A 22,748-nucleotide genomic window follows, 5' to 3' on the forward strand; every position below is an offset into this window, starting at 1 on the left:
AATATTGGATAATACAATTAAGAATTGAAGTTTCCACCCATAAGAATATTTTTCAGAACAATTTTCCCTGTCTAGATTGAAAAAAAAAGTGATATTTTTATACAGTCTTCAAGTCTTGGTTCATTCTAATTAATTGGCGACGGGCTGTGCGAAAAGCAGTCAATACGGAAATTCCCAATTTGGTGGAAGTGAATTTTTGCCTCTGAAGTGAAAGCAGAGATCGGGACAAAAAATAGGACAAAATAAGGACAAAATAAGGTACAAATTTATGATTGCGCTGGCCGCCAACTATTCTATCTCATCTGCCGTGGGCAATCCTTCAGTTATCATTATTTCGCCCAAACGCCTATCCGGGAATGCTATATAAATACCAGGGCTTGAAGTTGAAATAAGCCTCAGAATCAGATCCAGGACTTGGGGCAGTTGCCAAAGGTGTGAGTTTAAACGTAACGGTAATATCATACTGTACATGTAGGTAACTATGAGAGGCAAACCTTTAACACATTTGCTAGTCAGCCAAATTCGCCTAGACTGGGGCCCAAACACAATACATATTTACATAAAAATTTAAAAGAAAAGATTGGACTGGACAGCCTGGTCAAGGAAACCTACATGTACAAATGTACAAATATTAAAATATGTTGTCTATAGGGCCTACTTCACTTGACCCAAATTATTTGCTGGAGGCGCATCATATTGTGAAACGCGGGAATTCAAATCAAATAGCAATATTTTCAAGTTAATGTTACATTGTCAAGTTTGGTGCTGTGATATTGCTAGATTAAGCATGTATAATTTATAAGATAAATATATTTTATGAAAAAGTTATACATGTACAGTGCACTATCACGTCTTGGTAACAGCACATTTAAAAGTTAGGGTAGAATAATAAAATATACTGAAGTATCAATCTTATGTTCATTTCTTCCTTAGATAAACAAAGTAACTGATGATGACTTCTTCTTGGCCAAAAATCATCTTATTTGGCGATTCCATAACTCAAGTAAGTATGGTAATCAAGTGATTGATTAGAGGAATTAAATGGTAGAACATTTTCATTGGAAAAGTTTTTTTAATTTTATATAATTGACTTCAGATTCAGATTGTTTCTAATAATGTCCACACATCAAGGTTCAAATGAAAAAGCATGATTGATTGATGGACTATGATGAAGTATTGGGTTATTTCAGTTGAAATCCATGTCACCCTCTATGGGGGGGCAGCATCAAGAGTGAAAATAAGAGAGCTTGAACCAGGGGCCACTTTGGCAAAAAAAGTGGCCACTGGTTCATCAAAATTTGGAAAAACCAGGGGCCATTTCCAATTACCAAGGGGCCAATAAAAATAAAGATGTGCTGGATGAGTTAAATAAGCAGTATTTGCTTGTAATTTGATAATTTTGGTTCACTATCCAGGGGGCCAGTTTTGTGAGAAAAGTGTCCCCTGGTCAACTAAAATTGAGATGGAACCAGGGGCCATTTCAGAGTTTCTGGGGGCCAAACGGCTCCTGTCTCCCACTTAATTTCACCCCTGGGCAGGATACGTATAAGAAGCTGTGTGAAAGAAAACATGGATTTTGGGTGGATTTAAAGCTCTAGCAAAACGAGGATCCGCGATTAGGGTCTCAAAGCACTCATTTTACTGAAAGAAGGGATATTTTTTTTAAAGAACGATCCTCGCATAGGGTAGTTTTTAAAAATTACCCAATTAATGGCCATTAGTGGTGACATATTTATCAAGTTATTCTGCACAAAAGAGTGCTTTCCGAAATATTTTACACACCAGACTTCAACAGACTTCATTTAAATCAAATTGATAAAAAAAATTAAAAATCGCTGATTTAAATCAAATTTTTTACTAATTTGATTAATTATGGACGATTAATAATCATCTGCATTATCCTATTTTCGATTTTCTGTGGGATTTTAATTAATTTAACAACCCTTTGTAGGTTTTTTACCAGTTAGAATTTTTGTCAGTGGAAATTGCATTGATTTAGGGGGCTTCCATTTTCTTTGTTACAAGGAGGGTCATGAATATATCGGTGACTGAAATTTTTTATGATCCCCCTATCTTGGGTTGAAAATTTGTATGACCTCCCTTCTGCCCACACAGATTTCTTGTTGGAACTACAGATTGTGCACATATTTTGACTGTTAAGACAAAAGAATGTGAATGTTCTGTGTGGAAATTTTGAGTCCCAGCCTTAATAATTTTACAACTCCCCTATTTTTGGTGTAAAAAAATTAAGAACGACTGAACCTCCTATTTTTGGTATAGAAATTCTGTGACCCCCTGTTTTTCATGATGCCTTTCTGAAGAAAATGACAGCCCCTGCTCTTAATATTTCCAAGTTTTGACATGTTCAAGACACCAATCAAGGTCCTGATGCCTTATGAAATTGTAATTTATTTTATATAATTTTAAAGAAATTAATGATTGGTTTATTTACAAAATGTACAGTTCTCTTTTGGCGAAGGAGGATGGGGTGCTTTCATTGCTGATAAACTGCAGAGGTAAGATTGTTTGTTTTTCTGTTTGTTTGTTTTTTTGTTTGTTTGTTTCATTTTTGTCAGAGTTAATCATGCTCATAATGGGATATTACATTTGAAACCCATACACCCCTATGGAAGACATAATCTTAATCTCCCACACAGGGGGTGTAGATTTCAAATGAAGTCACCCATTCAGGTAACCCCATTTGAAATTCATACCCCCTGTGGGAGATTCAAGTCATGTCTTCCCTAGGGTGTTTATGGAAAAACCTATTGCCAATGTTCAAAGTAAGATGGGTCCTTGGGCCAATTATAGCCTGTGATAATTACAGAGGGCCTGAAAATAAACAACCCTTCAGTGCCCACTATTCAGTACAGATGTAAAGCTGATTTCAGCATCAGTCAATGGTATTACATTAATACTTATTGTTGATTTGGAAGTCTGAAGTCTTATAAAGTGTCACAAAATGAGGACCAGTATAACACATAATCCTAAATTTTAGTTCAGGCCTTGAAGTTGAACATTGATTATTAGGGCCACAGATTTCAAACCCAAAGGCTGTTCTATTAAACTGGCCCTCAAAGATTTTGGCTTATTTTGAACACTGATCATTGTTATGTTTATTCCACACAATAAATCTACAGTTATGTACACTGGCGTAGCCTGGTTAATGTAAGATGTGAACTGTTGACCCCTAATTTCTTGGCCCAGTGTGCTCAGAATCTAAAAAGGAGGAGGGAAGGGTTCAGAGCAAACTTTTCAAATTTTTTTCATGCACTGTTATATATAGGCCTACTATTAACTTATGTAGCAACATAAACAGACAGAATGGGGGAACATGTACTTAGTTTCTTCACCATGCACAAGCAGTGCACACAGAAAAATACAGACAACAAGATGAAACATGGAAACTAAATTGAATCACTGTGTGTTGTTATCTACATTTTTTTAATATATTTTAATATCAACTTTACAATTAATTTTAATTTAACTTTTATACCAATTTTACTGATCTTTTTATTGAAATTCTGCAAGTCGCCATTTTATACCAATTTGACACATTCTTTTCATAACAAATTTGCACCTTATATCAATTATTAGGTACATTTATTTCATTCAAATTATACACTTTATAACAATTTTAGACATTCTTTTCATTACAATTCTACATTTTTACCAATTTTAACAAAATTTCATAAGAATTTTACATATTCTCTCTCATTTTTGGCAGAAAATGTGACGTAGTGAATCGTGGCCTTTCAGGATACAACACCAGCCTTGCCAAGTTAGCCTTACCAAGACTACTCCCTAAATCACAGATACCACAAGTATCAGTCCTTACCCTGTTTATGGGAGCTAATGATGCTGCACTTGAAGAATTGTACCCTCAGCAGTATATTTCAGTCAGTAGTTATGTAGCCAATATGAAGGTTGGTGTTGAGATTAGTATTCTGTTGGTTAATTTATTTTTTAATAGATGCACTCATCCTGTACATTATGACACTGTATTGAATCCAATGCAACCGCTGAATCAAAGTTACAAGTATTTGAATGAACTAAGGTCTAAAGTGACACTTTGGCTTATACAAGGAAAAAAGATTCTCATCGAGAGCACTTTATGACTTTGCACAGCCAATAATGGTGGTCACACAAAATATTGATGCAAGCAAAGGGACAGAGAAGAAAAAAGTGAAGGAAAAATTTACTGCTTCTAATAAAGCTTGATTGAAAACAAAATGTTGCCTATTTGGTGTGCTGGTTAGAATCTTTTGTCGCTTGTATAGGCCAAAGTACCGCTTTTAAAATGGGACATTTTGTTTATTCAAATGCCTGTAACTTTGCTTCTAGAGGTTGCATTGGATTCAATACAGTGTCATGATGAGTAGGATAAAATTTAAAAAATTTATCTATATGGTTTAGTTTTAACATTATGATTTTTTTTCAAGTGTTCGGATACTTTCCGGGCGCAGTGTACATTACAATAGCACTCAGTATATACTCAGTTGGTGGCATGTTTCATCTTGATTTGTATTCCAATGTTTGAATTCACAAAATTACAAGAATAAATAATTTTTCATTATTACAATATCAAAATTAATGTAGCAATAATATAGATTTTAGTGATTACTGTAAAACCCCGTCTACAAGCATATAGTGTGCTTCTGATGAAAGCTACATTAATCCAGTCGCCATTATGGAGTTTGAGCAAATAAATTACGGATTCAAGCATATACAAAAAGTATTATTTTAAGACCGATCAATTGTATTGGTATATTAACGCTTGCTTTGAATTAATTAAGCTTTTATAAAAAACACTATATATGCTTGTAGACGGGGTTTTACGGTATATTGACATTCACTTCTCCTTTACCCCATAAAATTGACTTTTGTTTTTGCACATGAAGAAGTTTATTTTTCAAAAATCCAGAACTTATCATGCCCAGCTTGAGATACATATGCTTAGGAACCAGGGGCTTGGGGGGGTGCTCAGTCCCTCAATTATTTTGGTGTGGGCTGGAATACCTTTCAGCCCCACCCCCATAATTCAAGGTGAAGTTAAAAAATTGTGATTAGATATAGGGAAAATGGGTGTTTGTGACCTATATTTTGCAAAATTTTCTGACACTGAGGGTGGAAACCCCCCTCCAGGGTAGCGCACAAAATATTTGTCAATTCTTGCCCCCCCATGTTGAAAATCTTCCTAATCCTAAGCCAATGAGATATGTTTCCTGTACATGATATGAACAAAATTTTTGACAGCCTCACTACTCCTCCCTACCTCACCCCATAAAATTGAGAATTTAGCATCAACTGAAACAATTCCAACTATGAAACAAACAGTGCTAATTATCATATTTATGTACTATTGACATGCAATGGGATGCAGTGGAAGTGCCAGGGGAGGGGGGATCGGAAATCCTCTCAGTCTTGGGATTTGCTGCCCCTCCTAATTTCCCCCTCCAGTCAAAATGTTAGAAATCAGGAAAATATCCCCTTTGGGGGCAAAAAAAAAGTTGTTGGCAAATTTTCAGACCCCCCTAAAATGTATGGCCATCATTGCCATTCTGGGGACACCACTAATGGGAGGTTCACTCAATATGAGATGATACAGGGTGATGAAACCATCTTCTACCCCTCTCTCACTCTTATTCTGAAGACCTGCTTTTGAAAGCCACATTGTTGGAAATCTGGGAAAAGAAGTGTTTCTCTCAATCATTCAGGTCACAAATAACACTTGTTCAGTGCCAATAAGGGTACCATGACAGGCCCTTGCTGACACTGCAAATTTCTCCCAGTTCTCCGTGGTTCAATAGCTGCCTTGAAGCCATGTGCAACCCCCCCTCAAGGAACTGGAACAAGTCCCAAAACTTTAGAACTTTAAAATTTTCCCCAAGCATCAAAACAGTTTAATAGAACACTAAATACCAAACATTTCAGTTTAAATTTACATTTTTTATCCACTACAAATATTAGTACCGGTATTATTTTAATTGCAGCATACCTATCAAAATGAAAGTTGAGTGCCCATCCCAATGAGTGCTATTGTAATGATTTATTTTGCTTTGTATCTTTTTCTTTTAAATGATTGTAAAACTAAAACGGGTAAATACAGGAAATGTGATATAGTAAATCGTGGATTCTCAGGATACAACTCAACACTTGGAAAAGTTGCACTTCTTAAGGTGATCCCTAAAACTGCCATTCCTGCAATCACCATGGTAACAATCCTATTTGGAACCAATGATGCAACACTTGACAGTAGTAATGCAAAATATGTATCCAGTGATGACTTTTGCTTAAATATAAAGGTACACCAATTTGTTTGATATTTTAAAATAAAATTATCATTAACACCACATGGTCACTACCAGCCAAATTATTGGCCTCTAAGAACTATTTTGATTGGCTACAAAGAGGTCTATATATATCACATATTGAGCTAATCAGAGAGGTGTTAAGAATGGTCAGTTGGGCTGAAGGAAATTAGGCAAAAAATTGCAAAGAGATCTATTTTGATTGGTTATTCAGCATATCATTACATGTAATGAACCAATCAGAACCACTGTAAGAAAGGTAGTATTCAGCATATCATGTAATGAACCAATCAGAGCCACTGTAACTTAAGAAAGGTAGTAGTGCCCATGGGGTTAAGAAAGAGAAAATACATTTTTGCTTTTGCTCTATATACTGATTAGAAGCACATTTTTTGCATTTATGGAAACTGTCCTAAAACTTGCATCTTGTGGGTTTTTTTTTAACAAGGCAATGATAGACTACTTGCAAGAAGGCGGACTGGAGGCGAGTAAAATTGTTCTCATCACTCCACCGCCTATTTATGGTGAAGGATGGAAGAAACATTGTCAGACCACTTATGGTAAGAAACATTAAACATCAGGATCGATTGCCGAATAGGGTGCAACTCTACTAGTCTTATTACAAGACTGCCCTACCCCAACCATAACCCCTAACCCTGAACTCCGTAAATGAGGACTAATTAGAGGTTAAAGCCACAATGGATGATTTCTGTCAAATTTTAATTTTGTTATTCTTTGCCAAAAGTTATTACTATAATGAACACGTATTACTTATTGGGAGAGAAATTAGACAAAATAATGCAAGTTTTCTTATAAAAACTCAAATTTTACTTAAATGAAAGCACTTCAGGCTTAGTCTTTATTCACATGGTATTTTAGTACACCATTGGGCATTAAAATCATGCAAAAAATAGAAATTTGATAGAAATTGAAGGCGTTGCTGTGGAGCAAATCACACATGTCTGTATGGACTAGTTGTGATTTTGTTGTGGTTCAAATGAGTGAACAAATGCCTCAATATTTGTGATGTGTCATGTCAAAAGCAGACACTTTTGGGCAGGTTATCAATTTTAAGGTTTTTACATATCTTAAATATAGAGATATTTTGCTCCACAACGCCGTTTTCCCCATAAAATCGGACATTCCTAAGCGAAGATATTGAGTTCGTAAGTTATGGTATTATAAAATTGGAAATTGAGATATCGGCCTTTGAAAATATTATTGACAATGTTGAGAGTAGGAATTACCTTGAAAAATGTCTCAAAAATACCAGATGCCAGTTACAGACAATATTTTAACATTAATAACATCACAAATTCGCAACAAACCAAAATTGTGAAAAAATTACCCCGGGCAGAATTTTGGCTATATCTCCATTAACGATCCTGCCCAAAAGTGTCTGCTTTTGACATGACACATCACATTTTTGCCATTCAACTCAATCATATTCAGTCATATACCTCATTCATTAACATCAGGTGAATTGCCTTTTAACACAATTGAAATCCCAAATTAATGGCCAATCACTCATTTGCAATTGACATGACTTGTTCATTACCTCGTAATAAATGTTTGAAGAGATGCACTAGGCTTTTGTGTGATTTTGGCCCGATAATATGGTCCAGGACCATATGGAGCATGTACTTAAATTGAAAATATTTATAAGTCAAACATCCTCCTGTACCATATGGTGCAGGACCATAATGTGGCAATCTCTTATTGGTTATTTTGCATCATGAACATTTATGCATTTATGAATATTCAATTATTTTGATAAGATCAATACCAAACTATTTTGCAATGTCATTTTTACAACTTGTTGTTTTTTTTTGTGTGTGTCAAACAGGCGTAGCTCAAAATCGAACCAATGCCAACACAGGGTTATATGCCAAGGCATGCTGTACAGTAGCAAAGGATCTTGGGATTGAGGTGCTTGATATATATACCATCATGCAACAGGAGCCAGTAAGTATATCATGGCTTTGACTTAATTTGCTCTCAATTCCACAGCAGAAGTACAGCATTGATATTTATATGTTATGACCCTTCACACCAGGTTTATGGAGGATGTTAGAAATTATAACTACTATACTATGTAGTTGTGTTGGCTTATGAGTATCTGGAAAATACTAAGCAGATTGCCCCATGTTCACTGATAGGTTGGTAGCTCTGAAAAGAGTTGCAAAAAAGCAGATTGACACTATCTACTGTAGATTGGTGGCCCTGAAAAGAGCCGTTGAAGGGAACTGCCAAATTGGTGGCCCTAAAAAGAGCCGTAGGCTGCACCTTGTCTATGCAAATTATATGGTAAATATATGTAACAAAGTAGACTGCTGCAAAATAGGATAACATTTGCATATATCAGCATGTTTTATCTGATTAATCATATTTTTTTCAGTCATAAGGCTAAAGAAAAAAGAAAAATTAATGTTATGAGAAAAAAGAAAATTAACATTATGTCTCAAAGCCCTTGGCAGTTTGAAAAACAAATGCAGAATGCATTTTTTTAAAAAGATTTTTTTAATTTCAATTTTGAATTAAGATGTCTGATGTCATTTCTGAGTGGTCAAAAGTACACAGCCTAACATTTGCGCAATCGAAGTACAAATATCAATTCTTAAACAATGCAATATTTCTCAGAATGTTTATGGCAAAAACCTAAAAAAAAAAAAAAAGGAAATAAAAATGAACTTGTTGTTCCAGCTGAAATGGACACGCTAATAAAAACGAACATGCGGGGGCCTTTGAGACATATACAATGTAGCATTTGTTTTACCCTTATTTGATTTTCTTTTTTTCTTCTTTTTGTCACAGAAGTGGGAAAGATATTTATTGGATGGCCTTCACTTGTCCCCGGATGGCAATCAATTTCTCGGCGAACAACTTTGGAAAATGCTAGAACCTAAGACAAGGGATTTGCCAATGCAGCTACCAGATTGGAAAGATGTTGATCCAAATAATCCAGAGGAAGCACTTTTAAAATAAACCATTCTGTATACATTTTACTCTTTAGAGTGCCTTAATTGAATACTTACAAAATGTGGGTTTGGACTCAAGTGTCTATTTGTATTATGTAAATCATGTCTGGGTAAGCTTTTCTAAAAAATGGACCAAATATGTTGTATATCGAAATCATGCCAGGCCATGGGTGGTTCAAGTACAGACAAAAGCATGTGATGATGTGTGATTTGCACACTTAGTATGAGTAAATGTGATATTACGGTGCATGTGATTGGTCTTGAGCAGTTCCTAAACAGCATTTTAAAATGCCTGGTTGCTACATTATACGTAATAATTGAAGAAATAAAGGGTAATGCCAAATCCTTTACACAAAACACTGAAATTCATTGTTACTACATTCCATAGGTTTTATACAGGGTGGTCCAGAATGATTTATACCGAGAAAGTTTAATTTTGTTAGGTAAGAATAGCATTGCTATAGGTCATGTTGGTCGTATTGTTTTAAATTCTAAGTTCTACATATATTTAGCTTTCTTGGGAATTCTAGATTTAAAAAAATTGAATGTTTCTAATAGAAGTTACAGAAAATTGCTTAAAAGTGGTGAATTCTTAGTTTTGACAAAACAACCTATTTTTGAATTAATTAATTATTGATTTCTCTAATATATTACACATTATGGCTGGACGGTGGTGATAAAGCATCCATATGACATGCAGGTAGCATTAACTTTCTTGCATAGTGACCGATATGGACTGTTCCATTCAACTTTGCTGCACCTCGTTGAATGGGAGAGTCCATAATTCACTTCCAACTCATGAAAATATTCTTATTGTAAATTAGTAGATAATTAAATCTGGTCAACCAGAAAAAACTCACTTTTTGGTCAGATGGAATCACCGACGTTTCGGCCAAAACCTTTGGCCTTCAGCTGGGTGGATGATGTAGGGTCATCCGAGGTCAATCGATGAGTGTAGTGAATACTCTTTATCACAGGGCCGATACCATCATCACAAAGGACTCTGATAAGATCAATGAGCACCAACACTTGCGCCACGCCTTGAAAACGTGTGGTTACAAAGACTGGGCAATTGACAAGGCCCTAAATCGTGGTGAGAAAGACGCTAAACCAGCCAGCGAACCCACCACGCCTTCTGGTACCAAGACTTTTGTCACCATCCCCTACCATGGGGATGTTTCAGAGAAATTAAAGAGGATCTACCGCGATCACGGCATCACTACACACTTCAAGCCAACCAATACCCTGCGGCAGTCGCTAGTACACCCAAAGGACAAACAGCCCAAGGGCCGTTTAAGTGGTGTTGTGTATGGTGTCCAGTGCGCTGAAGATCAGGTGTGCCAAGACCATTACATTGGTGAAACCGGCCAACCACTGCAGAGTCGCATGTCCCAACATAGACGCGCCAGTTCAAGTGACAACGATTCAGCTGTCTACAAACACCTTAAGGGCAGTGGTCACAGTTTTGACATTGACGACGTTGTAATTTTGGACCGTGAACCCGTTGGTTCGAACGGGAGTCAAAGAAAGCAGTGTGGGTACGAGGCGAACAACCGTCACTCAACAGGAGCGGGGCGTTAGAGTGAATCTGTCACATGGTTGGGATCGGGTCATCAAGCAACTTCCTCATCGATTGACCTCGGATGCCCCTCAATCATCCACCCAGCTGAAGGCCAAAGGTTTTGGCCGAAACGTCGGTGATTCCATCTGACCAAAAAGTGAGTTTTTTCTGGTTGACCAGATTTAATTATCTACTAATTGATCAAATCCCAGATGACTGAAAGTATACACAGTGTTATTCTTATTGTAGTTTATTGTACAATTAATGTGGGGTATGTTAGCATTTTATTTTCTTAAATAAATTTCTTAAACTGTGACTGATTTCTGATGAGTGTGTTATTTATGGTTCTGTTCCACATGCACTGATTGAGTTTGCCATGGAATTCATGTGAATTCCTGAGAAGGTGAGAATCTTCATCATGCAGTATGTTCAGTATGTGGTTTTCAGATGCCGTTTTCATTTAAACCTCAAGCAGAGCTAGGAAATTGGAATACCAATGGGCTGTTCAAAAGCCTTGGGCGCTGATACACAAGAAGAGTCAAAGAGAATGGATCAAAAGTCAATGGATGTCTTGAAGCCATTGATCAGTGTGGTGCTTGAAATATGGTCTCATGCCACAGATTATGTGGCCACTCACAGTCTACGAGGTAGCAATAACTCGTGATCGGGTAAGGGCAATGGAGCGGCAGATCAACAACTTTGTCAAGAAGTGGCTTGGAGCTCCAAGGTCGCCAAAGCAGTTTCAAGGTTGCCAAAGCAAGATCATTTATGACCCTGAGAGACTCAAAGGACCCGGTAATCAAGAAAAAAATATCTTGGTTCCATGATGGGCTCTAGCACCAGTGACCTCTCCCGACGGAAGGCGCTTGCTTGGTATGCATTTTGGAAACTGGAGCACCTGTGGAGAAGTCCAACAATCACTGTTGCAACAAAAGTCAAGCTGTTTCACACCACTTGTGTTACAGTATTGCTCTATGGCTGCGAGTCCTGGGTGATATCTACTGACATGGAAAATAAGATCAACGCTTTTGGTACATCATGTTACAGGATAATGCTGAACATCAAGCGCACTGACCATGTTAGAAATGAAAGGGTATATACCATCACCAACACTGTGCCTCTTATCAACTCTGTCATATCACGACAACTACGATTCCTTGGACATATCCTGAGGATGCAGGAAGATGAACCATGCAGAAGATATGCTCTCTACACCCCATTACATGGTAAAAGAAGACCTGAAAGGCAAAGAACATCCTACTTGCCTTATGCGCAAAAACTGTTGGGGGATTTCGACAACTTTCTACTGCCAGATGCAAATGAATCAAGAACACCCAGCCAGATGTTAGGTCAGGGAGAAAGTGGACAGCCATCTTGGTAGTTGAGGAAGCAGAATCAAGACTGAAGCACAAGGAGATGTTTGGCGCTACCCAGCTAGGCTGTCAGGGGCTTGGTTGGACTGCACAAATGGTGGTCATCTTTAGACAAGGAACGCCACATGCTGGTTTCCCAGGAGATATAAAGAGAGGCAGAAGAGGAGAAGAGACTGGCTACAGTGGCTTATTTTAAAGCTAAATAAGGCGCTTGGGCACAATGGAGGAGTGTTGAACAAGGCAACATTTATTGGGGCATACTTTGGCAGATGGAACCTCTTCGGATCTCATTTCTGTGCAGGTCAACATAGGATCTATTGCCAACACCAGTCACAACCTGAGCGTCTGTTATGAGGATAAGAAGGGTTCTTTGCAACATATTCTGAGTGTATGTACACCTGCTCTTGCAAGTATGTACACCTGGATGAGGCATAATGAGGTCCTCTGAGTGATAGTGGAGGCAGTCAAGCTGCCAGTTGGTCAAAATAATGTTTCACAAGCTCCAACCATCATGAAGCACTACATTCATTTGTGAAGGAGAGCTCTCAGTGCAGGTCATACAGTTCCACTTCAAGATCGAGCATCCTTTCTTCAGCAAACGACTGGTGCATTAAAGCTGATCTGGATGGCAAAGGAGGATTTCCAGGAGAGATATTGTGACCACTGCACTCGTCCAGATATTGTCATGGTCAGAGGGTGGAAATAAAGTGATCATTGGAGAGCTGACTCTCCCATGTGAAGACAGCATTGGTGAAGTTCATGAGAGAAAATTGACCAAGTATTCAGAATTGAGAGTAGAGGTTGAAAGGCTTCTTCCTACCCATTCAAAGTCAGCTGCCTTGGTTTTGTTGCACACACTTTGCAGAAGTGTTTGCGAGATCTAGGCTTAAACAGAGGAGAGATAAAGTAAGTTAGCAGGGGAACGTCAGAGGCTGCAGAATCATGATCGTTGTTGTGGGTGTGGTCCAAGTATACATTCAGAAGAGTAGATAATCTGAAAGTGAAGTACATCAGCAGTCATGTCCTTAGCCAGGTCAGGCAGATCAGCTACTAAGTCTTGTTCCCATTCCTTCATATCAACCCCAGTCAGCTAGGGCATAACAGTTAAGTAATTGCGGCTGCGTGGTAGGGTTAGAGGCGCCGGATACCGTCTGCTTACTACAGAATAGTCTTTGGTACACAGATCCCCTTTTGACGATGATGGAGTATCCCTATGGGTAAAGCGTCTTGTTTGGTCAATCTGACATATTATGGGTGCTAATCATTGCTGACTGGTGCTTGATCTCTTCTTTTGGTTGATCTCTTCTTTTGGCCTGTGCCCGATACATTTTCTGAGAAGCAGATTATTTAGCAGCAGATGCTAGAAACATATTTTTAGTTTATTAGTAGCTCAACAGTGGGAGGTGGTGTTTTTCCACTGCTGGCCCCCACCTCGAGGGAGTCTTGATTATAAGAGGGTCGAAACTCCCAAAGACAGGTGGCAATCAACTGGTGATCTCGCTGGTGAAAGCACAAGACAATATCCATCTGTGGTCTTTGTGTATATTTACCTTAACATGCATGTGTGTAGAATGTCTTGTGCATTTGAGTGGCATTGTGCTATGATCGATCGGTCCACCAAAAAACATTTTTTATGCACTGATTTGCCCTATACGTGTTAAAAGAGAAACTAAAGAGTTAAATTACGTAATTTTGGTTCATTTTAGCACTAAATTCAGGCTAAATTGTAAAAATTCTGCACTAGCATTCGTCCTAGTAAATTCATTCTGAGGGAGTCAATTTTTCCCTTCTTGGAACTTTTGAGAAAATGTTAAGCAACTTGGTGTAACTTTTGAGTAACCTTATGGAATTTTGGACACGGGGCATGGAGCGGAAATGGGGTCTGGGAACATTCAATGGTGAATTTGGTACGCATGTGGTGGTCAGCATCTGGAGCCCAGAGAGAGATCCAAGGCTCTTGGTGGTCAGAATAATACGACACGTTTGTAAATATTCACCGGGATATTCACCAACCTGTGATATTGCACGTCGGTCAAACTACTGTGCCAAACTGGGATTGTTCAACCACTCGGCGTTAAATACTGGTAAACTCAGGTCCTCAATGGGTAGCCCAAACCGTTTCAGACGATTTCCGATGATGAGTATGGTCTACATAGTCAAAGGCCTTGGAAAAACCTGTCACACACGAAATAACTAATAGTAGGGATGACCAATGAACCATCAACTTGATTAGAACACTCCCATAGACATGCAGGGAGCTCAACTGTGCACTGCTTGCACAGACATTTCTAAATTGATCTCATTCTTTTATTTTTCAATATTTTTCTGTACAAATTGGGGAAGTTAATGCCAATTATATTTTGTAACTATCTTGCAAATTACAGCAACATAACTTATTTAATTTTCCTGTAAGTGCGAATCAAAATTGGTCCATCACCACAGTGCGCTTAATTGCCAGTGGCTGAGTTCAGCACTGCTCAAGAATGGCACAAAATATTCATGTCAATAATTTCAGGTGAAAAACGTGGCCTACTGAGCTGAAATTTGACAGAGTTGCCAGTAATACCTCTATCATACCCTCTGTACAAAGGTTAAAATATTGAACAAGTAGATCTCGAGTTAAAAATTAAATCACCAGCTTCCCTTTGGAATTTTCATATTCCTTTCGAATCATGCTAAGAAGACACCTTTCTGAACATAAATGTGAAGTTTCGTGCTCATTTGATGTATTTTTCACCTGATTTCAACCCTAAACATTTTCTTATATTTATACCATCTGCACTGATTTGCTGCTAAACAAGCACAGGAGCTGTACTTTTAAAATACGCGCCTAATCAATAATGAGTCTTTCACTCCATTGTTAAAGTATTGTGCTCCCTGTAGCATATAAAGTGACCAGGCCCTGGAGTGTGATGGTTTTGTAGCACATGACAGTGGTCATTCAAGCCTATCAAGGTCAGTTATTAGCCACTTGCTGAATGGCTGGGCATTTTCAGCTATCAAAGAGATACCTTATGCTACTGCCAATCACAATAGAGGTTAAACATTTTGTTAAAACCCCAGAAGTGATATCAGGACAAAGCTGTGCATGTTGGTACTTGATTGTTTGGATTCCTATGTTGAAAATCCCTTGTAGTACATTAGTATTTTTCTTATGTGTAGTGTATATTGTTGTGGAAAAAAGTTCACCTGGACTTTTGATTTTGTGCCACTTTGGCCATTATGGATGATTTTTGGCAAATGTTTTCTAAAAGCATGATTTGAGTGCCTCGTTTAGAAGAAATACTTAATGCTATTGACTAGTAAAGTGCCATTTCATATGAAACCACTTTGATACTTTCACAATATGCTTGTTTCATGTTTGCATATATATTAAAATAAAGAAATATAAAAGGTAAATATATGCTTATACCAATTTTGCTCACATTGCTATATTTAGACTTTGTCAATTTATTTCGTTCCAATGACCGGTCAGAATGGGAAACTTTGAAAATTCATAATTCGAAAAGTTTTTGACCGATTTTGACCATTTAACCACCAAAATACTTCTGTTGATGAGTTCTTTCCAGAAAACAATCTTTTGTAGCAATAGGGCAACATGAAATTATGATGGTCATCCCTACATAGCGTTGCATTTATCATTGCCCCTGTAATAAAACCATACTTGAGACTATCGATGGTCTATGGTAAAACACATCCAAGTAGTTCAATCGGGTGCAGCCTGTAGGCTTACTGTCACTCAGAAGACCCGGTAGAAGCTAGTAGAGAAGACCCGCTATTCAGAAAACCCATTATTCAGAAGGCCCGCTACTCCGAATTTTCTGTGTAGCGGGCCTTCTAAATAACGGACTTTAGTAGCCTAGTGGGCCTTTTGTTGAATTATTATGTAAAAGTCCCGACTTCTGACTATAGCGTGCTGTATCCAACCCTAACCCTAATCCCAACCCCTAACCATAACCCCTTACCATAACCATAACCCTGCAAAGGCCCGTTAATCCGAAGGCCCGCTACTCGGAAAATACCCGCCTCCTATACAATTTTTATGAGTAGCGGGCCTTCTGATTAACAGGTTTTCTAATCAACGGGTCTTCTGGTTAGCGGGTCATTTTAAATGAAAACAAGCCCGCTATACAGAATTTGGCGGGTTTTCTGAATAGTGGGCCTTCTGAGTAACGGGTCTTCTGAGTGACGGTTGCCCCCCCCCCTTGCAATCAAGCAATGGGTAGGCCTATTATTAGTGGAAGGGCCTTTGTAGGTTGGTTGTGTGAGATGTGTGTAGGGTGGGGTGTTTGGGTAGGTATTAAGGGTTGTGTGTGTTATGGAATGGTGAGTCGGTGGTTTACCATCAGTGGTGGTGCCACGGGGGCATGGTGGAAAGCCCCCAGTCAACTTTTGCCCCCCTGTTTTCCCCAGTAAAAACTCAAAATTACAAAAATTCACACTTTTTGCGGCAATTTTGCCCAAAATTGGTTGATTTTGCTCCCCCTGAAATTCACTTTGCCCCCCCCCCGAAAAAATTCCTGGCGCCGCCACTGTTTACCATGATTAGGGGCTGTGCAATAATTATGAGCCCTCCCCCCCGGGTAAAATTTCCGAACGGGCCGCCAAAAATAGCTTTCCTCCCTCTCGGCTTGCCAAAAATCGCTTACCCTCCTCTCGGCCCGCCAAAACCCTTCCCCCCCTTTACACATGCCAAATTTGTGGGATCCCAATTTGCAACCCTTAAGTGGCCTAGATATAAACACCTGAAATGAAATAAGTCCCCCTCTGAACATGACTGTTTACTAAGTGCTGTGTGAAAATGAGAGATTTCCATGACTTCAGGGCTGAATGAGCCTAAATTGAAGACAAAAAGTGCCCTTTCCAAAAGTCACAAAGTAGGCCTATGCTTGTTAACTGCAAGGCGTATTGGGACAAGGAATGGAACTGACCATCTTACAACTCACTGTGCTGAACTCTGCACCAAGGGGATTTGCATGGCTGAATGATCAAGAATCGATGCAGCGATGCACATTACAGTAAATGTTCACTTGGTGAGGATTTTAAACTGCACTCAAACACATGGGGTTTTCCATTAGTAACAAGCCATGAATCAACTTTTGTGACAAACATAGACCTACTTTGTGACTTTTGAAAAGGGCAGTTTTTGCCTTCAATTTAGGCTCATTCAGTACTGAAGTCATGGAAATCTCTCATTTTCACACAGCACTTAGTAAACAGTCATATAATTATTTCAAAGTTAGTTTTGTTGGTACAAAATGAAACCTTACGATGTTATGACGACATGTTCAGAGGGGGACTTATTTCTTTTGAGGTGTTTAGTCTACCGTATGTTGCGAGCAAGAAAATTTGCATATCACAAAAGCGTTTTATTTAAACGGCGCCCCATGAATGTGTACCAAAAATCGCTTGCTCCCCCCCCCCCTCTCGGCCGGCCAAAAATTGCTTGCCCCCCCCTTTCGGCTCGCCAAAAACAAAACAGGGGTTACTTTTTTGATTTACGTATACTGCACATAATAATGTGTGCAGTATCTTTAAAGTCTCTGTGGAGAACCGAATATTATTAAAAATATCACTCACTTTGATATTTTTAAATAGTTAACATTTAGACGAAAAAAACGGGCGAAAAATTAATTTACCACATTAACTGCTGCATGTTGCCCGGAACAATTGTGTTCAATATCAGTTGGAAATGGGAATTATGTAATGATTAAAAACACGTGTTGTTTCATTAAAGCTGTACATCTGCAATTCTGCATATTGGCATCTGCATATTAAATGTTGAATTCCGTTTGTTAGACGCGCAATTTGCTACAACTTTCACCTAAAATTATATGGAGCAACTTAAATTTTGACCCTTATGCAAACTGGAAATTTACCCTTGATCTGTTGCGGGACCCAACTTCTGAAAGAGTGTTACTTTTTATCGAGTTTCGAGTTCGAGTTCGAGTTTCGAGTATTGAATTCGAGTTTCGAGTATCTGAACCATATAGGTCGTATTGAATTAAAAATTACATATTGTGATCCTTGGGCCTAGGCGAATAATTTGATACACTTTGAAGTAATATTTGAACACTTTCAATTTTTGACCACTGTATAACCCTATGGGGTCATTTTGGGGGTAATTTATTTCAAATTGCTCAAGGTGCCAGGGTGGCACTCCCGCCAGATACCGGACCAATAGGCCTCAGAGATATTCGTCAGTCTTCGCAGACTATGGAGTAGCGCCGTCTGAGGTGGTTGAAATTAAAGCATCGTCTTGTGTGGCTGAATAGACCGATGCTAGACTTACAGATTTTGTTGTCGACCTGGCATCTGAAGACTGATGCATCTGATAGGGTTGGTATTTCTGTTTCAGCACCAGACTACATGGATCAATTTACACCCATTATGATCTCGGGATTATGATAAACCCTGCACCCAACACTACTGTATCAATCTTTTAAGATTAAAATACTATGGCTATTGGATTTTTATAGGAACGAGGACTTTCCCAGTTCCGGATCTTGCTGAAGTAATAATTATTTGCTAGTTTCGAATAACCATATGTATAGGCGATAGCCGCCAGGCCTACAAAATAACTATAACAGTCATACTTTTGCTTAAAAAGTTACCTTTTTCAGAGTCATCATTGAGCAGGGACGTAGCTTGCGACACCATCATGGTCACATGACCACCCGATGGGTGGTCAAGTGGCAGCAGATCATTGTAGATGGCGGGCAGGTCGTATCCGGCATCCCTGTTGAGCAGGCTTTGAGCGTGGGCTTTTGTGTCTTTATCTCTATGGCTTCCCTGATCTTCCTGTTCCAAAAATGGTCTTCTCTACCGATAACTTCCACATCTTCAATACTGATATCATGTTTATGATCAGCTTTGTGGTCACCGACTGCTGTTCGGGGGGTGGTGGTTCTAGTATGTTCTTTGAAACGGGTGCCGAGAGATCTACTTGTCTCACCAACATAAGTGTTCTCACAATCGGGGCAACTGATTTTGTAGATTACACCACATTTGTTTGGTTTTGGGGTTTTGTCCTTCGGATGTACTATGATCTGATGGTATTGACCGGAACATTGATTTTTCGCTCATACTGTCTGGTTGTTTCCTTGCGATCTTTCTTTTTCTTTGGTTTGGGGGTTTCAAACATCCAGGACTTTAGCCGTTTGCCTTGAGTGCAGATTTTACATGGCTCGTTTCCTGTTGTTTGTCCTCCTCTATGGTGACTAATTTGTCTACTCTGTCCATAAACGTTCTAACTACTGACCGTTTGTGCTCCAGATGGTGGTTCGAGTCAAAGTTCAGGTATTGGTCAGTGTGCGTTGGTTTGCGATATATGGTAACCTTGGTGCTACCGTCGTCCTCAACATGAATGCACGTGTCTAAAAACGGGAGTTTACCTTCTTGTTCGGGTTCGTTTGTGAAATTAATGTTCTTGTCAAGACTATTGATGTGCGCTGTGAATCCATCAATGTCATATTCATGGATGAGGACGAATATATCGTCGACATAGCGAAACCATTTCGACGGGGGCGAGGGGCTGTAGCAAGAGCCTTGACCTCGAAACTTTCCATGTACATGATGTACAGGTTGGCCACTATTGGAGAGACTGGGGAACCCATCGCCGCACCATTGGTTTGCTTGTAATATTGTCCTTTGTATACCAAATAAGTTGTATTAAGACAAAAAGTGAAGAGTTCCAGGATGTGGTTTATTTTAAGGGGAGTGCGTTCGCGTCTGGTACGGGAATGCTCGTGAAAAGGGCAGAGACATCATATGATATCAACCGTCTGCCTTGGAGGTACTTCCAAGTTCTTAACTTTTTCCACGAACTCACCAATGTTGTGAATGTGGTGTTCAGTTTTATCTACTAAGGGACTGAGAATATTGGCAAGTACTTTGGCTGCATTGTAGCTCAGACTACCAATGCTGGACACTATGGGTCGAAGTGGAGCTTCCGGTTTATGAATTTTGGGAGTACCGTAGACTCTAGGAACTTCCTCAGTAGTTGGGTAGATTTTATGTTTGATGTATTGGGGACATCAAACAAATGTCTTGGTCATTTGACCACCCATCGGGTGGTGATGTGACCGGAGGATTGTAAACAATACATCACTACGCTGAATGAAGACGCCGTGATGGTGTCACAAGCTACAGCTGAAGCTACGTCGCTGCTCAATGATGACTCTGAAAAAGGTAACTTTTTAAGCAAATGTCAAACATGACAGAGTCCAATATCAGTATCCATGCTGCAACAGTCATACTGTTTAGCAGATAAACCTCACTGGTCTACCCATTGGAATTGTCATAATTATAAAATTTACAATACCGTATTGCAGGTTTGTGTTGCAGCCTGTCAAAAACTTGGGAGTGTCACAATTCTGGAATTACGACAGTTCAGGTTGGGGTATCGCAATTATGTAATTTTGACAGTTCCAAGTTAGCTCAAGTTTTTGACAGGCTGCATTAAAACCCTGGAACTGTCGCAATTCTAGAATTGCGATAGAGGAACCTGTCAAAATCTTGGAATGGTGACTATTCGTGTCATTTGACACGATGCAGGAACGAAATAACTTCCGTGCTGGTGAAGAAGGAGGCTGATTGGTCCATGATGTGCTTGTCAAAATGATGAAGGGTAAGTTCTTCTAATTATAAAAAAAAGTCCCGGGAAAAAAGTACGCAAATGAAATCCTATTCCCGCTATTTGTTTCTACCGATTCCTAAAATTATTTTATAGACAGGCCTATTCCGGAACTTTGATAATTTGCCAAAAATTGTTCTAAATAGGCATGCTATTAAAATAAATGACTAAGAATTTTCTCCTTCCTTCCTCCCATTAAAGATAGAGTCGTTAATTAAATGGTTCCATACATCTGCTGCTGGTTCACAGCTGCAGCTAAAGTGGATATTTTATATTCTTGTTGAATTTTTATTTTGATGATAATAAAGTTTTATTTTGTTGCTGCGTTTATGGGATATAATGATTGTACAGCATAGGTTAACGATATTTATTTAATTGCAGCCCATAATGCACACGCTATTTAGTATTATGTGTTACTACTAATAATATTGAAATTTCCCTGCACGGAATAATCACACTCACACACATAAAAATCAAAATGGCATTGGCATTAGTAAATGATACGGGCAAAATTATACATGAAGATATTCAGATAGAGTGCGAATATGAAGGTACACAAAAAGAGCCTAAAAACGGTATCGTTAAACAAAAGGTTTACGTCTATGATGAAAGCCAGGAAATGAAATGTTTGCAAACAGCCAATCCGATCGTGATGGTGTTAGCTTGGACAGTGATGTTTGTGATGGTATTTTGTATTTTATTTTACGCTGTACGCAACACCAATTTGCTGAGCAAATACGTAGATTTCAACTCAGGTAAGATAACGTGCGAAAATGCACACTGATAAATGGATGGTATAACTGAAGATATAGCTGTAGACAATGGATAAATGTGTTGTCACATGCTTAAATTCGAAGATTGGTACATGGTGTTGTCTTTCCTTCAATGGTGTACCCCAATAATCAAGAGACAAATGCTGTCTTTCCGTTACTTGGGTGTCCCAATATCAAATTGACAGATAAGTTTTGTCGTTCCTTTACTTGGGTGTCAATGTTAAATTGCCAAATTGGTTTTGTGTCTTGTTTAGTTGCACCAATGTTCAACGCGAGAAATTAGTGTTGTCTTCCGTCAGTTTGGGTGCCCAAATGTTAAACGTGTGTTAAACTGAAAACCTAAAACGACAGAAATTTCTAATATGAGCCAGCAAGATTATGAATGTTTTGAGTCATCCAGTATTCTGGACACACCAATATGAGTTTCAATAACCGAGTTTTCATCAGACTTGCATTGTGGTTTGGTCACGTGATGATAATCCTCACCACATGATGTTTGATATCATTCCTCATGTGATATATTTCCGACTTCTACCAAATATCCACATGTCCCAACCGATCCCAGTAAGACCGATAGCCGGCAGCATCGGTTCACCTGACCTATATAATTTGGACATACCGTACGCCAAGATAATTGCTCCGTTAGGTGACAAACACCCTCCTCTACATTTAGAATAGTCGATCGTTCGTAGAAATTGTCAAGAACATTGGCATCTTACGATGTTAGCGCCATTCCGTCTGTTGATATTCTAAAAGCAGTTATAAAGTCCCTTGATAAAGACTCCAACCGCAGCGACTGCACAAATCTGTATATAATCGGAGTTATCCATCTGTCTCAACACCGCGTATTTCTTGTACAAAGAACAATACTATAAATATATTCATGGGTATGTTATGGGACATCCATTTTCGCTAATTGGTATTGACTTACTTATGGAAGATTTTGAGCAATACCCCTGAAACATTCCCCAGGCAAACCTCCGAGACTTTGGCTCAGATACGTGGACGATATTTTTGTTGTTATTGATCAGAACGATCAAAACAACTTTATCAAGTAGGCTAGGCTATATCAAACAAGTTGAATTTACATTGTTCAAATTAAGACGAGAATGAAACG

General features: G+C 38.7%; 1 protein-coding gene across 3 annotated transcripts; it reads left to right on the plus strand.

The window, feature by feature from the left end:
* The first annotated feature begins 174 nt into the window (after window positions 1-174).
* On the plus strand, window positions 175-10,118 carry LOC140142813 (isoamyl acetate-hydrolyzing esterase 1 homolog). Of its 3 annotated transcripts, none has more exons than XM_072164819.1 (7): window positions 175-245; window positions 932-1,003; window positions 2,464-2,516; window positions 3,728-3,926; window positions 6,760-6,871; window positions 8,158-8,276; window positions 9,126-10,118. In XM_072164819.1, the coding sequence occupies exons 2-7, from the start codon at window positions 950-952 to the stop codon at window positions 9,294-9,296; spliced, it is 708 nt and encodes a 235-aa protein (XP_072020920.1). In that variant the 5' UTR covers window positions 175-245; window positions 932-949; the 3' UTR covers window positions 9,297-10,118. The 3 variants fall into 3 exon arrangements, with proteins under 3 accessions (XP_072020920.1, XP_072020922.1, XP_072020921.1); XM_072164821.1 differs by lacking the exon at window positions 3,728-3,926 and adding an exon at window positions 6,110-6,305; XM_072164820.1 differs by having other exon boundaries at window positions 209-237.
* The last annotated feature ends 12,630 nt before the right edge of the window (window positions 10,119-22,748 follow it).

This window comes from Amphiura filiformis, chromosome 20 (assembly GCF_039555335.1).
Source record: "Amphiura filiformis chromosome 20, Afil_fr2py, whole genome shotgun sequence".
Classification (NCBI taxonomy): Eukaryota; Metazoa; Echinodermata; class Ophiuroidea; order Amphilepidida; family Amphiuridae; genus Amphiura; species Amphiura filiformis.